The following is a 16,789-nucleotide window of genomic DNA, read 5'->3' as shown; positions in this document are numbered from 1 at the left end:
CCCCCTCCCCCCTCCCCATATGTCTGGCCTTAACCTTTAGATCAGCTCATCTCGTCTCTGCCGTTGTTTTCTTCCTGTCTGTCAGCAACTCCCGGTTCCACACGAAAGTACACACACACTCACACACACACTCACACTCTCACACACACTCACACACACACACACAAACGCAGCAAGCATCTCTCTCTCTCCGCAAGTCTATCATAATTAGAGTGCAAAAAGACAAGTGGTGTCAAGATAGGCCATGTGTGAACTGGCTGACATTTCAAGGTACCACAAGAAGTGTACAGGGGAATACACACCGGAGGAGCAAGCATTTAGGAGTACAAGCTCGGGGCTGTGACTGTTTCGCCGAGTTAAACAGGCACGGACAGATGAGTAAATAGGTTGAGGAAAGGATCAACACTTCTAGGGATGGAAGACATGACATGTTGCATTTTTTTTAGGGGGGGGGGAATACACTGCCTGTTTAAAAGCTAATGAAACAGTACAGTACGTCATGTGTGACAATCGTAGCGTGACTTTTAACACATCTGAATAAGGCTGTCAGAAAATCCTCCATGAATGTCACTGTTCGCCTTCCATTCATAGAACTCGCGTCACAGTGTGTCGTTTCGTGGTATTTGGAAGTGTTTAAAACGGTAAGTACGCAATTTGGAAAGTTTATTAGGGCACACCGGCCACCACGAAAGACCAGGAGCAGCGAGTGGGTGTTGAGGAGCAAACGAGAATGGGAGCCACACATTCGCACAATTCTTTACATTTTTAACATATGTGTGACAGAAAGTGATGGTTTGCAAATGGCTCACACCAGCTTCCGAAACCTTGTGGGACAATATTCGTGACCGCGTGTAGTGATTCGTGCCAGTAATCGTAACGGGTCGCGACAGTTTGTGACAGTGTGTGCCATCTCTGCACCGAATCATCATATTCAGTTGAAATTGGTGTGCCTATCATTCGTGACATATCAACCGAGCAAAAGAGACTCCCTTTTGGGAACTTAAAGTGCATATGACACATTAGACACAAATTTCGCGAAAATAGAGGCCATAAGCGCAACTGCAGGTGTTGTAGCAAGATGAGATTTTTTTACGTAATAATTGTCCGTGAGAGTAAATACTACGCTGACAGAAAAGACAAAGGGAGAGAGGGATATTGTACATCCAATTACACAATGGAGATATTTTTTTTCACTCAAACTTGGCTGTAAATACTGTTTAAAGTGGCGCTAGCCCCCGCAGTTAGCTTAGCCCGTTAGCCTGTTATCTTCTTCTGCGTGATTCTATTAGTGTGTATTGGTTGCTCCGGTCTGGTGGCAGTCGCCTTGTGGTTTTCTGGCCAGAGACACCAGGGGGAGATGAAGGACCCTTCAATCATCCCATTAACACTTGTATTAGGGACTACGGAATGGATTTATTAAGGTAAACAAGTTACTTAGTATTGCTTTAACACTGTGTTTAAAAAAATGTACCCAGCTTTTTTTAGTTTGACCATTTTTGTAGTGTTTATAGTTTCACTTCCTTATTGGACACTGACAGGAAGTGAAGTTTAAGTTTCAGAAATATTGATTGTTGTATTAAAGAGTTTTTAATGTTTTTGTTCTCGCACATTAGCCGGTATGCTAGGACCCAGAAGCGGAAATGAGTGGGTCAAACTGCTATGGAACTTTACCTCTATCTGTGTCACTTCCTGTCAGCAGCTTAAAAATAAAAATAACTTTTTTTGCCCAACATTTCTTCATTAAAATTGTTGCTTCACTGAAATAAAATGCCAGTTATTACTGACAACAGATGTCATCCATCTAAATAAGTCATATTTTCAAAAGCATTAAAACCTGTCATGCACTAGAAGCATTTTCAGACACACCATCGTCGGATAAAACAAATTAAACTAATAAATTAACGGATGGAGAAACATTGTCCGTTTAATATTCAGCGATTCTGGGCACATTCCGCCGCTAAACATTTTTCAAAAAAACGTTCAGAAGGGATGTCTCGGCAATGCATCTCCCAGGTTTGTGAGGCAGGGAAGGAGAGGCGTTAGAGATGGATGAGGCACGGCTACAATGACAGGATAATAGACGAGAGACTTAATGGATTTGTACGAACGACTAGAAGGTGATTTTATTTTCAATTTTACAAAACATATTCTTACACGTGATGAAACTTAATCTTCTGTTTCATAATATCCACCTTTCCTGACCTGAGTTGACCGCTCAAACCCCCCAACGACTCATCATCCCGAGTCCCGCCAAATGAATGGAGCAATTTGTTCACCTGTAATGGCGCTAAAGTCCGTGTCTGTCTTTGGCTGAATTAAGAGGCAAATGATTGCGAGCCAGGCCTAATGGAGTGGCTACGAGCGACTCGAGATGGAACCCGATGCCCATACAGAGTTCTGCAGTGCGCCCGTACCGCATCAATCCAATTTGGGCCTAATTGAATTGTTCTGGGCCCCCTCATCCATATATTTCACTGCGAGAGTCTTATTAGTCTGGTGCGCGGGGGAGAGGACTTGTGTGTGCCAAACTTTGAAATGTCCCGATGTTGATTGATTTTTTTCTCCTATTTTTTTTCTTTTTTTTTTCTTCGGAGATGAATGGGTTGTGTTCACGGTGTTGTAGAGATGTCATACTTTGAATTCAAGGGCAGCGGACCATGTAACTGTGGGCGAGTCACTGTCTTTGAGACCGATAACCAACAGACAATAATCCACGTTTTCTTGAATGGCTACTTTTGTTAGAGAACGAGTCCACAAATTCACAAATCCTTTCAAAGGCAGTTGACAAAAATTGTATCTGTGTGATTGAATAACGATATTTCACCTTTTGCTGCAAGAGAAAACATTAAACTTTGTGTGAGTTTTTCTTTCATGCGGATAGATGGTAGATATTAAAGTGAAAGTCTGGAAGTCTAAATGTTTTACAAATGTTACAAAATGTGCAAAATCCACCACCTGGTTTTGCATTTTGATGTTAAGTTAGAAATAATATTTTTATTTTTTTTGCAAAGTCCCTCCTTCCCAGATCTCAGCAACTAATCAGAGTTTAGTATCCTCCCGCGTTGACAAATGAGAAGAGCTTTTCCTGTGAACCGGCCTGTCAGGTCCAATCAGGAGGAGGGGGAGGAGCTTGATCGTTTACTTTTGAATGTTCTGCTTCTGTTCTCCTAATTTTTGTAAACTAAGAAGGGCTTTCTGATTAAAGAGGATTCAATCAGGATTTAATAAGAGTGAAATTTGAAAGTAAGCAAATTCCTCCCTCTCTCTCAATCACTTTGTAAACTTACAGACTGTCACTTTAAATCAGTGTTAATTTCGTCAACTAAAATATTTAGTCTTAATTTTAGTCAAAGTGATATTTTTGACGACTAAAATTGGACTAAAACTAAATGAAAAGTTTTTCATGAGACTAAAACTATGACTAAAATGTCCAGATATTTTAGTCGACTAAAATAAGACTACATAAAAATGAAAAGTAGAGACTAAAATCATCAAACTTCTATTGACAGTCTGAAAAAGCCTCAGATCATGTAAATTCTCTGCCAAAGGATCAGCTCTGAGCTTTGTTCATGTGGGAGAAGCTCCATGAAGCAGAGGAACCAGATAAAATATGATTATAATGAATATTATCAATGCAAAGTCGACTAAATTCGTCTTAAATTTAGTCGACTAAAACTAGACTAAAATTGAGGACATTTTTTTGACTAAAACTAGACTAAAATCGAATTACATTTTCGTCAAAAGACTAAGACTGAACCTAAATTAAAATATGTTGTCAAAATTAACACTGCTTTAAATGGGGGAATATTATTGAAAAATTGTTTTATTTTGCATGTCACAATGTTCTCTCATCTAGAGCACACCTTGGGTAGTGTTTCGAGCCATTAGCGCATCTTTGAGTAGTCTTTGAACCGTCTCCAGTAGGGAGGGGGGATACCGGGGATTTTGGATTAGATCCGAGTCTGAAGAAAAGCAGACTTCAGGAAGCAGAAATCACCGTACACGCCTGTCCCAAGTTAATGGCACTCCTGTTGAAATTGTGGGGGAATCTGATGTTTCTAGGCATTCATATATGTGAAACTCTCTCCTGGTTTCTTCACATCAACTGTGCAATTAAAAAAGCTCAGCAGAGACTTTTAGTTTTTGGAAGGTGTCTCAAAAAGTTTGCCAAAACAAACACTCATGGAAGTTTGCTGGTGTGGTTTGGCAACGTTACATCACATGACCACCAGGTAAAACCACATGTCGGATACGATATGCGCTGTGAGCATTATGCAGGAGGACCCACATTCCCTCTTCTCCTACTTCACTTCAGGGAGACGTCTGCAGAGCCTCAGACCTCTCGATTCAGAGACCGTTTTTATATCCTCAGGCTCATGAACATTAGCCCAAAGGAGAGCTGAGGTGTTTTTATGTGTAGATTAGTATTTCTTGTTCAGCGGAGAGAGTGCCAGAGCAAAACTCTTTTCATTGCTTTTGGTACCCAAGTAATACCAGGGGCACATAGGTTTACATGGATCCGATACCGATACCAGAAGCTCTTTTTTACATAAAACCACACACTGTATCAAAAGCTGAAACAAACAATCTTCCATAGCGTGATCTTACACTCACCCTTGCTGGCTGCTTTCACCAGATGAATGGCCAATTCTCACTTGTTGCAAATGAAATGTCGTGTCTGATCCAGTAGAGTTCATCCATTCGGGCTTCGTATCAACCCTATACATGTGAATCAACAAATCAACCCAGACACTTGCATGCACTGACCCTTTTTCTTTCTGTTCGGGCTATGCTTGTTGTGCGGATGGAAATGTTTGGTTATTGAAAGCATTATAGCCTACCTCTTTAAGAATGTTGTAAAGCCACGAGAACACAAGCTACCAGCTGGTCGTGTATCCTATGAAAAGCTAATCATCTGTCATTTCTTTGTCTTTGTGTAGGACGTGAAGTCAACGTTCTTCCAGTTCGGGGCCTCCATCCAGCAGGAGGCGCTGCTCATGCTCAACATCATGGAGGAGTACGACTGGCACATATTTTCCATCGTGACGTCCAAGTACCCGGGCTATCAGGAGTTCATCAACATCCTCAAAACCACCGTGGACAACAGGTACACTCTTTAACAGTGCATAACTTCAAATCAAAACAACGCCGCCAAGAAGTGATTTCCTGTTTCGATCCAGCACGCCAAAATAAAAGCGTGCTGGATAACAGTGTTTTGTCTGTTAGTAGTTAGGCAAAAAAGAAAATTGAACTAATGAACTGCTGATCTAATGAATAAGATGATGCTTTTATTTTGTTGTGCTGGTTCAAAACAGGAAGTCATTTCTTGGGTGGCGTTGTTGTGATTCGAAGTTATGCACAGAGTCAATTAACACTTTCATTTACTTACGAAACTTCTACTGACAGCACTGATCTCAATACAATCAGCCATTTGAAATTTGAAAATGCTCTGTAGACATCTCCATTGGTTTAGATAGAAAAATTTGCAAATAAAAGGGATGAAAGAAGCTTCTTTAGTGGATGTTATTTCGAAAGTGACCATAGCAACCGTGGCTGCTTTGCTCTGTCGTCTTCAAAGTTTTTCAAGCCAAGGCATCTGAAACTGGGCACATAATGGACTTCATTCAGTGTATCAAAGTGTCTATCTACTCCAGCTAGATTTTATATTTAATAGTTAATGTCAAAGAGTTTGTGATCCTGTTATGTAGAAGTGACACATATCAACAGTTATGTCAAAGACACTAAGTCATACCCTCTCGGAAACTCCCTTCTTTACTGCACTAATATAATGCTCTAATACGAAGCAACTCCTCAAAGTGCAGAGTCTTAAAGTGTCACATTCCATTTGGGATGTCACAACATGTCTGCCCATCACCGACACTGTGCCTTTGTTTACACCGCTTGTCAGGAGTGAAGAGGATGTGCGCGGACAATGCTGTAGTACTGTTAGCTACAGCCTTTTCATTCTTCAGATCGGAGTATTTATATCGTTTGAATTCCTTCCATTCCAGTGCAGGAACGGTGAGAAGAGTCTGCTCCATGTCTTCAACCAACAAAATGATGCATTCTAGGACTAGGCTTTAGCACATTGAGTATAGATACAGACAGCAACGTGTCATTAGGGGGCTTGGCCTAGCCGAGGGGGAAGAAAACCACACACAATCACACATTTTTTCTGTCTGCCTACATTTATGACACACAAATAAAGTCGAGCCAAAATCGGGTCCATATGGAGGTTTTTCCACAGTACTTTGTTCACTAGAAGCAAACATTAGCACTTGTTGCTAACATTAGCATAGCATGAATCTAACGTTAGATTCCTGGTCAGTAATTCCCTCTTTTTGCATTGCCCTTCTGTCGTCTTCGAACACAACCATATATGGTATACAGTGTTGGGCAAGTTACTTAAAAAATTTAATATATTCTATATTAGTAGTTACAGCTTTAAAGATGTATTTTTACTGTTTCAAAAATGTAGCTGAGTTACACTACTTTGAGATACTTTTGGCAAAATAAAAACATAAAGCCACCGAGCAAAAGTGCAGTCAGAGATTTCCTCTTCCTTCGCTTTCCCCAATTCTCTCATGTTTTTTTTTTGACGACGTTAACTCCAGACTGCAGGTCTTATGGCATTTTTTTGTTCAAATGCACTTGTAATGACTAATATATTCCCGTATTTTGTTGACCTATTAAGTCATACTCCTTAGTCACTGAAAAGTAATATATGTTTGTTGCTCGTTATTTTTGTAATACGTTACCCCAACACTGATGGCATATATGTAATTCCAAAGCTGCCGTGTGTATCTATTCTAAACAGCCACAACAATATAGCTCGACATTTGATATCATCGTGTTGATACATTTATACATCCCTATAGACTCCCTGCCTGGACGAAAATGTATTAAAAATTTCAGCAACACTATGTGATCAAACAAGATCAGCTGACATCCTGAACACCCTGAATGGCCGAGTTATTCCATCAATGGATTTTGACCAAGTTCTGTCCTTCCCATTACCAAACTGTTTGTACCATGTTTGTTTCCAGGCCCATAGCACACATTTAACTTGGTTCTAAACAAAATCACTTCTGCTCAATTACTCTAAAACCTCCTTCATGCAATGGAGGCCTTGTGATAACAGTTTACACCTGAATAAGAAAAAAGGAGTGCGTAAGAGCTTACACAAAAATCGAAATGTCGTTTAATTCAGCTTTTTTTCCCACCCAACATCCTGTACTCCCTACGACACATCCTCGCATGCAAAGGTAATAAAATCCTGGCTTACAGTTAATGCTCTCAAGCTCCACTTTAGCCTTCCTTCCTTATGGGCTCCACTGTTCAATTCTATCCCTATTCCCCTCCATTATCTGTGGCAAATTTCCCCGGAGAGCCGGCGAGTTTACTTTTTAGATGCATTACTGTGCAGTTAGTTGTCCTTCCTCGCTCTACTACCACTGCTTTTTTTTTTTTTTAAAGGCGCTGGCATTCAAAAGTCAGCGTGGCGAGAGCGAATGGGGGCTGACAGGTTGCTTTACTGTGCGCTGCCGATGCGCCTCTACATCACAGGGGGCTGGTGAAATAGCTCCCCGCCGCCAGACAAAGACAAAAAGAGCGCATCTAGTCATAATTTGAACCCCCCTCACCAAAAAATGTCAAAACTGAAGATGCATTGCCGCAATGTTGAGATGCTGGCAGGAGTCGGCGAGTGCGCTTGATCTATCGAAACTGTAAAGGGACTTTTTCATTAGCAGTTAATCTTCAACTGGATCTTAGGTACCCCCTTTTCATCAGATTTTTATACGAAGCTGCCACCCGATAAAAGTAATGTTTCAAGACTGTTTCAACAGCAGAACTTTGGAAGGACCGGCGGTTTCACTTTACGTTGTCTGTAAGAGAAAACTTACAGATTTAACAAATGCTGCTGCGCGTACAGTACTCAGTGGGTTCATGTCCCGGCTCCGACAACTTGCTCCCCACTCTTTACCCCCTTTCAATTTGAACTGTCCATTAAAATGGAGCATGTGTGCCAAAAAATCCTTAAGGGGAGACACTTCAGTTTTCAGGTTTTGGGCCAAATTGGTCTCTGAACATATAATCTTTCACCCGGAAACCAAAAACATACCTAATCTTCACAATAACATATTTAAATATTGCGCTGATTCAATGTTCCCCCATAGACTTATACGGGTCATTGTGGCGACATTATGTCCACGTCAGTCGGACCTAAAGACTTCAGATTTTCCAGCCTTGGACTGAACAATATTTGGAAGATTTTTCCCGAGTGATTTTTTATTATTTAATCCCCAGCCCCACTTATTGAGTTTTGAATGTCAAAAAATAAGGTGAAAGTTGAATTTTTACACATTTTTCCACTAAAAAACAGCTTATTTCAAAACTAAACAAGAAATCCAAAATCCCCTTTGAAAAAGTCTTGGCAACTCATTCATCAATAAAATGAAACCATACATTTGAATGTAGCTCTATCCATTATTCCGATTTCGTCGCCGAAAAGATGGTAAATTTGGGGCATTTTTTGGCATAAAACACCTTGTTCTTATTTGAAAAGATAAAATGACAGAAAACTTGCCATGTATTATTTTCTCACATTTATGCCAGTGATCTACAGCAAAAGTTTCAAATTGATATCTGTAAATATACATTTTTTCCCTATTCGCCTGCAGTGTCTCGCCTTAAAAGCAGAAGAATGAAAGAGAACTCAACCACAAGGCAAAACCTTTTTAGCAGTAGTACTAGTAGTTGTAGGGATAGTAGTCATAGAGGTCACTAACAGATCACGAATAGTTGTAAAATTAGCTGAAGTGGTAGTGCTATTGGAAAGCTGTAGCAATGTTTGTAAAAAAAAATAAAAAAATAAATGTATTAATAAGATATTGATGCCATTGACTGTTCCAAACCATCAACAGATTGAAATAATTTCTCAAAGCGAGGACTATTTTGACAGTTTCCAAAAGCTTAGCTCTCTTTTTACATGTATGGAATTGAAGATTCTTATTAAACATTTCATAAACATGACCTATGCATCATAGTAAGTGACTTTCCCATCACTGTTTAGAGGGCATCCAACTGCCATTACCTTCAAGACCACATGGGCACATTTACATTCTGTTGAACACAATTGTCATGCCCTGCACATGTGATTCAAAAAGTAAACACGTCTTTATTTGCAATAGGATTCGAGAATGTCAGCAGGGTCCAATACAACTCGATGGGAGAGACAGTTTTGGAACAAGTTCTCCAAACAGAAAATCTCCAAATGTTTTCTCTGATCATTATTTGGAAGTGATTGGATTCACAAACCTGCCACATTAATTTTATGGCTGAAAGTCCCTTCATTTCACCAACACCAAACACCCACTTTTGGACACCTTTATGAGACGGTCATTTGACCTTAGTACATACATGCTGAGAAAGAAGACACTGAACTGTGTGACAGTTTTTGTTTCATGTGGATAGGTCCAGCCATTACCAAGACATTAGCCATAAACGTGACATCACATCATTATAAAGAGTCTGTAGTATAAATTTAGGTTTTAAGTCTAGGGTTGTAGCTGTGGTAGTTCAGCTTGGTTAATCGATATTATCTTTGTCATTACTGGGACAAACCAGTAATGACAAAGTCCACAAAGTCATCTTCTTTGTCAGAAAGCATAAAAGAAGATCCAATTATTTTCTCAGAAGAGTGTCCCAAAGTGGCAACTATTCAAAAACATGTGTTTGATGTTGGTCGGTAGAAAGGACTTTCAGCCACAACATTAATGTGACCAGGTCCAACATTTGTCCATATATTGGAGAGAGATTTCTCACCTTTCTCACCTTTAGGGTTGTGAGAAAGAGTGCCATATTTTAGAAAATGTATGTCACCAACAGCGTCCCAAAGACTGTCGATACACTGTAATGGTCGCAGTCATTTTCCTGTAATGAGAAAGGAGAAATGAGTTTCAAATAGAAGCTATAGTGATGGTTGTGGCTATATAGGTTAAGCCCACAATCGCTGTCCTAGAACTTGCGCTGACCTTGGCGAAACAAGAACAGCCACGTCATTTTTTGAAAGCAGGAATCATAAGCCCAATTACCTGCAATTAGTTACTGTCGATTTCACACGTCGGCTTTCTGCGGGCCACACTGTCCACGTCATGGGCAGACAGTTTCGATTGCAGTGAACTTCCATCATCTGGAGTGCGCAGTCAACTACGGCAAATGGCCATACTTTACAAGAATGGAGGCGGTGCCGTACAGCCTGAGAGATATGCAAGTGATGGAAATGCAACCCCAGCATTGAATAGGAATGATAGTGGCGCATTGGGTTAACCTTTCATCTACTAACTCCAGGGTGATAAGTTCCTGATTCAGCAGATTGTCATTGGGCAAGTTCACAGGCCCCCTCATTACAGGCACCCCCGACCAAAATCTCTATTATTGTGAACAATGAAGCAAGGGGAAGATGCACAGATCTCCTGAAGGCTTGACGTTACAGATGAGAGATTTCCATAACATAAAAAAGAAATAGTTTTATTTCTGTCTTTTGGATTTTCAAAATGGCATATAAGGGGGAAAAAGTTTGGGCACCCTGCAGAGTGAATACCTCGTAGCTCCTCAAAAATTGCAGCCAAGAGTCTTTGAATTCTAATTTGAGGGAGTTTTGCCCATTCTTCCTTACAAAAGTCTTCCAGAACTGCTCTTTGGAGGTCCATCCACACAACTTCGATGATGTTTTGGTCAGGAAAATGTGAAGGCAATGGGAATGCCTTCAGAGCTCTTGACGTCGTCCATCGTGGATTTTGAAGAGTGTTTACAATCGTTGCCCATTTGTAGAAGCCATTTGCTTTTTCACTTCAGTTTTGTCCACAGATGGTGTTTCGTTTTTCCTCCACAATTTGCCGGAATTCAATTGAATCCACTCTTCGTTCCATCCATAAAATAATTCCTGTGCCACTGGCTGCAATACAACCCCAAAGGTTGATGAATCCATCCCTTTGCTTCAGGGGTTTACCCTTCATTCCGACGACATCCCGCCAATCCGACACTATTTGACACCCCCATCTGAGCTCAGCCTGTAAACCCCACTATCCTTAAGGTTAGGGCTCGTTCTAGAAGGGGAAATACCCTCACTCCAACAATTAGACCTCATTGTCGTTGCTTCATTATTCATAGAAAATTGGATTTGGGGTTCCTAAACTTTCACACCCCACTTTATGTAACTATTGTATAATACATATTTGGTGAAAAAGCTTGTGGGTGTACTGTGTCAAGCTATTATGACGCAATTATTGAGCTTAGATTAAGATTCTGGTATAGTTTTTTGACACCCTGCCCTAGCAAAAAAGGTAGTACAGAGAACAGAGTACTCAAAGTATGTTTCTAAGGATTGTTTCTGAAACACATATGACACAGAGTAAGTCAAGAAAAATGATTGGCCCCTTTCGCACCTGGGTTGTCCTGTATGATATCTGCGCCAATAAATCCTTAAACAAAAAAGGAGTCTGGCAACAACACCATGCCATTGCCATTGTTACATCCCTTGTGTCGTACAAGCGATCCTTGTTATTCTACTTCGTCTGCTTTGTAAAAAACAATATCTGTACAGTCTCTGATTGGATTTGGTTATTCTCCAATCATTTCAACAGCTTATATTCTTGGAGCAAATTTCTTTTTTGCCACCAGAGCATAATGTAGAGAGGGAAGGGGGAAATCAAAATAAAGCGCATTTTAAACGATCACTAAAGCATTGAGGTAAGGATTACTTATTACTAAGATTAACTTTTTGTCAAGTTTGTACTTAATCACTATTATTACTGTCTGTTACTGGGCAAAATTGCATCTTAATCTTCTGTTCATAATGATGCTCCATTGTGAATACCAGGTCTTGCTAGTCGTAAAGTTTAGTGGAGCAGATCATTAACAGTTATGAGGCGTCTGAATGCCACATTTGCTGATTGGATTCTAATTGAAATAAGCTTATGTGACGGTAATGTGTTTGCGGTTTTTTAATTTTGCATGCCGCCAACAACATTCACAGCTCACTAAATGGGAGTTTTGACCCCATTTAGAAAAGTCATGAATGAGCTGAAGTGTTAGTTTGTTAGTCCTACAATTTAAGTCGACAAAACTTTATCCTTGTCATAATTATATTAACAACTCTCTCAAATTAATTGGAAGTGCCAAAGGCATGAGGGTAATACGCTCACGAGATTTTTTTCTTATTCCTAATTGTTTAGAATAGATGATGCACCATGATGAGTTTTCCCATTAACTCCAATTGCAGAATACGGTCATGAGTAAACGATCTTGACAATCTTTTGCGCACGAACTCGAACACGAAACCTTTTTAGAAATGTAGTGGAGTAGAAAGTATTATATTTATCTGAAATCTCCTCCAAGTCATCCTGGAATACGAAGTCCAACGGCTGCCTCGGTGACTTGTGTCCCGGGGTGCCCGACGATCAGGAAATTAACAACTCACTAAATCAGGATTCTGACCCTTGTAGAGTCCGAGTATAGCGTTGGTTAACCTTGTCCTCAGTTTAGTGTGCCGAAACATACGGAGTGCCTTTTATGAGTCCTTAGCACTTCACGCTTATTAGCATTCTCTTCACACATAAGTATGATATTAATAATCACGGGTCATTATAGCTGCCCTTGCCTGTACCTGGGCAAAGTTAATAGTCTATTAGCAAAGCATTAACATCTCACTGCTGTCCTCCCTGTGTGTTTTAGCTCTGTGGGCTGGGACTTGCAGAACACCATCATCCCGGACGTGGGGGGACGGATAATGGAATGAAGGAGTTTGACGAAAACGTATCATAGCACAATCGTTTTAAAGCCAGTTTCAATGCCAGCATGATTCTCGAACACTCAGTAGCTTCACGTTGCCTCCATGGCATTTGCTTGTGGTAGAATTAACAATATAAGCAACACTTTGGACTTTGAATTGGTAACTAAAGCTTTCTGCTGCTTCCAAAAATCAAGAAGCAAAGGTGACGGTAAATAAACAGCTTATGTTTCTGCATTGAACAGAAATGTAGTCGGAAGGTGTTTGATTCGATTTCCCGGCCAGGTTAGGGCCTTTGTGTGTGGAGTTTGCGTGTTGGTGTAGGTTTCCTTGACCGTTAAAAATGGACCAATATGCTTTTTTCTAAGGGCAATGCCGATTTTTTGGGGATTTATATTGGCTAATGCCGATTTGCTCGGCCGATACTTTCGACCAATATTTTTGGCCAATTTTTCTAAATGTCTGGTCTATAACCCTGTAAAAACATAAATACTTATTTAAAGTAAGCAACTTGACTGCCACGGGACCGGAGCAACCAATACACGCTGATAGAATCACGAAGAAGAAGCTAAGAGGCTAACGGGCAAAGCTAACTGCTGGCTAGCGCCGCTTTAAACAGTATTTACAGCCAAGCTTGAGTGAAAAAACTTATTTTCATTGTGTAATTGGATGTACAATATCCCTCTCTCCCTTCGCCTTTTCTGTCAGCGTAGTATTTACCCTCACGGATAATTAATAAGTAAAAAAATCACAACACCTGCTGTTGCGCTTATGGCCTCTAGGGGCAAGAGTTACTTAGTACTTCTTTATTACTTTAGGTGACTCAATCATTGTTTCTGTGCCAGCTTTGATTAGTTGCCATTAGCATTAGCATACTGTTGCTAGCTATGGCATTTTGCGCGGTGATCAAAAATACCACTAGAGGTTAAAACTAAGTCAGCGATTGAATTCAGAATGACATGCAGCATGTCCATATTGACTGAGGTTTAGTGAAAACTTGTATTTAACAAACTTAGCTAACCAATTTTTCTCTGTGTCCCTGAGGCCTAGGAAGTTGTGGGAGGACTCGTTTTAAAGCGCTGACCTCTTTCCAATGCAAAACACCGAGAAGTCTCACCTTTGGTCCCGGAGATATCAGCTCTTTCAGTGCTAGATTGGCCGTTAGCCGATATTGTAAAATCCCCAACTATCCCCAACTATCGTCCTCTAGTTAAAAACATGATCATTAGGGAATCACGATGGGACTTTCCTGGTTCCAAAGGCCAAATCACCACAGGTCATACGGGTTACATCTCAGCAAGTAGCTTAAGCTGTACTTTATTGCTCTTGTAGGGAAATAATAGTAGGCAAAACTCACAGTCAAATATACACCTAAAAGCTAATTTAAGCTTCCATCTTGTACATAAATAGATCCATGCGTTCAAAGCGTAGTTACCGTCGCTGCATTTATGCTTCACAAAAGGTTACACCATCAGAGGGGACTGCAAGTCCGTTTACCAAACTGACCAAAGCTGAGAAGAAACACTGAGTCCAAAACAACTGTTAATACTACTGAAAAATGAGGTAAAGCAGTGATGGTTTGTTTGCCAATAGTTCAAAACACTTTTTTGTTAAGACATGTGTTCTGCTTGACCTGTTGAGCAGTGTGCAATGGTGTCCCCAGTGGTTAGAACATGATTAGGTCTGTTGCCGTATACCGCCCACTGAAAGAGTGGGACATTGGAGGCGAGAGCGAACTTTAAAGCTGCCCCCTGCCTGCGAGTTCATCGTCTATTTGTAAAGCGTAACCCGTGTCCTCCCTCTGTGTTTCAGCTTCGTGGGCTGGGACCTGCAGAACATCATCGTCCTGGACGCGGTGGAGGAGGACAGCCGCTCGCAGATCATGCTGAAGAAAGTGCAGTCCCCCGTGGTCCTCCTTTACTCCTCCAAAGACGAAGCGGTGATCATCCTGGAGGAGGCGCGATCGCTGGGCCTCACCGGCTTCGGATACATCTGGATTGTACCGTCGCTCACCACCGGGAACCCGGACATCACGCCGGAGGACTTCCCGTCGGGCATGATCTCAGTGTCCTACGACGACTGGGACTACCCCATAGAGGCGCGGGTGAGAGACGGCCTGGGCATCATCACGTCTGCGGCGGCGGCCATGTTGGAGGAGCACGGAGACATACCGGAGGCAAGGACGTCTTGCTACGGTCCGTTGGAGAAGACGAACAAGCTGCCGCCAAGCGCACTGCACAAGTAAGTGGATCCAAAATGTGCCAAGTAGATTTTTGGTAATTCGAAACTCTGCTATTAATTAATTATGTATCTGGCAAAAAAATCCTTCAGGTCTTTGTTGCTTTGAAAGGTGGTTAGCTGCTAAGTTGCTAGCGCAAGCATCAGGGCTGGACTGGCAGAAAAAATCGTCCCTGGACTTTTGGGTCAAGACCGGCCCTCTAAAAAATCTGTCATATTCAATGTAATAGCCTAGTCGAGCCCTTGGCTTGAACTATAAGGTATATATAACTATAAGCAACAATAGCTGACCAATTCAAGCTAACACATCTTAGCACTCAACACTTTAAACTTGTCGTTCACAACTAAAATGACTAAACAATCTTAAAAAGTGTGTTCCGTTAATGAGGTTCCTCTCGTGACTATACGACACAAAAAGGTGTGCAGAAGTCCAAAAAAGGCACCAACATTGTAAATCATTTTAATGGAAACCAGAAGCTCTCAAAATGCACTTCTTTCATACATTTGTCTAAAAGTGTACAAATAGAGGTCTGAGGCACTGAAGGGTGCTACAATAAACTCTCTTCACTTACATTAGCAAATGATCTGAGGGGCAGGAGTAATGTTATAACCAAGAGGCCATTGCTCATTTAGGCTACGAGATAATCTGGTAACCATAACTCAGGGAAGCATGCCAACTGAGGGGTGTTAAATGCCTCTTGTGGATGAATTGTGTAATTGCATCCATGTAATGATAGGTATGATATGTATGATGTAAAAGTTAATGCTGCTTTATGCGCAGAGTACCACAGACCTGATCTCTCGTCTGGTCTGACCGGCCCCACCGGGAAAACTCCCAGTGCTCCCGATGACCAGTCCAGCCCTGCCAAGCATGTATCGGTTGTATAGGTTTTTGAAATACAAACTACCAGCAGACACAGTGGAATACAAAATCAAACCAAAAGCAAAGACTCTAGGTGCATTTTGCTTCTCCACCGGCAGATAGATCAAAAGTTTTACAAACGTAGTAAATAATCCCAATTCAAATCAGTTTATTGCGGTGGAGAAGGATTGTAAAAACTGCTAGCATTAGCGGCATCATTATCCAGAGCAATGTGTTGCAGCAGTCGCAGTGGCAAAAGTGCTAGCAGTAGAGGCTGCCGATAGGTAAATGTAGCTGTAGCCCCTTGTTAGAGTTGCACTTCTTCCTACATCCCTGTAATGAGATAAATCAGTTCCCATCCGGCGCAGCAGACAAGTAAGTGGAGCTGTAGCAAAGCGTGGGTGTTTGTTTACTGTCTATAATGATCGACAGTGAGGGGAATAGAATCGCTGCTATTAATAATGGATGACTGGGGTTTCTTGTATTCTTAGCATCTAACAACACTCACAAGTGTGCACATCCTCTCATACTCACCCCGGTCTTTTTAATTATAAGGCTTCTTTTTTTTTTTTTTTTTTTTAGTTTGCACCAAGTTACTAGAAAGTACCCAAGCTGCAACTGGCATTTTTCAGAAGAAACTTTTGCCGGTTTGACCAAACAAGGGCAAGAGCGATGAATCTGTTGGAGAAAGTGTCTTCCCGGCGAATGGACACTGTTGGTGGTGAAGAGTAGAGGGCAGCGGTGAGGATGATGAGTTTGAAGAAGGTTGTGGCTAGAAAGTTGCAACGTTTTAGGTCGTATTTCTTCCTCGATGAATTTCAGCTTTTCTCTTTCTCTTTTTTTTTTTGGAATCACTCGGAGTTCCACAAGGGGGTGAGTGTCTTTGAGAATAAGTTTTC

General features: G+C 41.1%; 1 protein-coding gene across 1 annotated transcript in view; it reads left to right on the top strand.

The window, feature by feature from the left end:
• Window positions 1-16,789, top strand: part of grin2aa (glutamate receptor, ionotropic, N-methyl D-aspartate 2A, a) — a 255,558-nt gene that overhangs the window by 158,807 nt on the left and 79,962 nt on the right. The window contains exons 3-4 of the mRNA XM_079564006.1: window positions 4,941-5,107; window positions 14,603-15,031. Of these exons, the coding sequence (XP_079420132.1) occupies window positions 4,941-5,107; window positions 14,603-15,031 (596 nt within the window). The remainder of the gene's footprint in view (window positions 1-4,940; window positions 5,108-14,602; window positions 15,032-16,789) is intronic.

Source organism: Gobius niger, assembly GCF_951799975.1.
Source record: "Gobius niger genome assembly, chromosome: 10".
Lineage (NCBI taxonomy): Eukaryota > Metazoa > Chordata > Actinopteri > Gobiiformes > Gobiidae > Gobius > Gobius niger.
The sequence above is the reverse complement of the archived record's forward strand: the minus strand, read 5'-3'. Positions and strand labels throughout refer to the sequence as shown.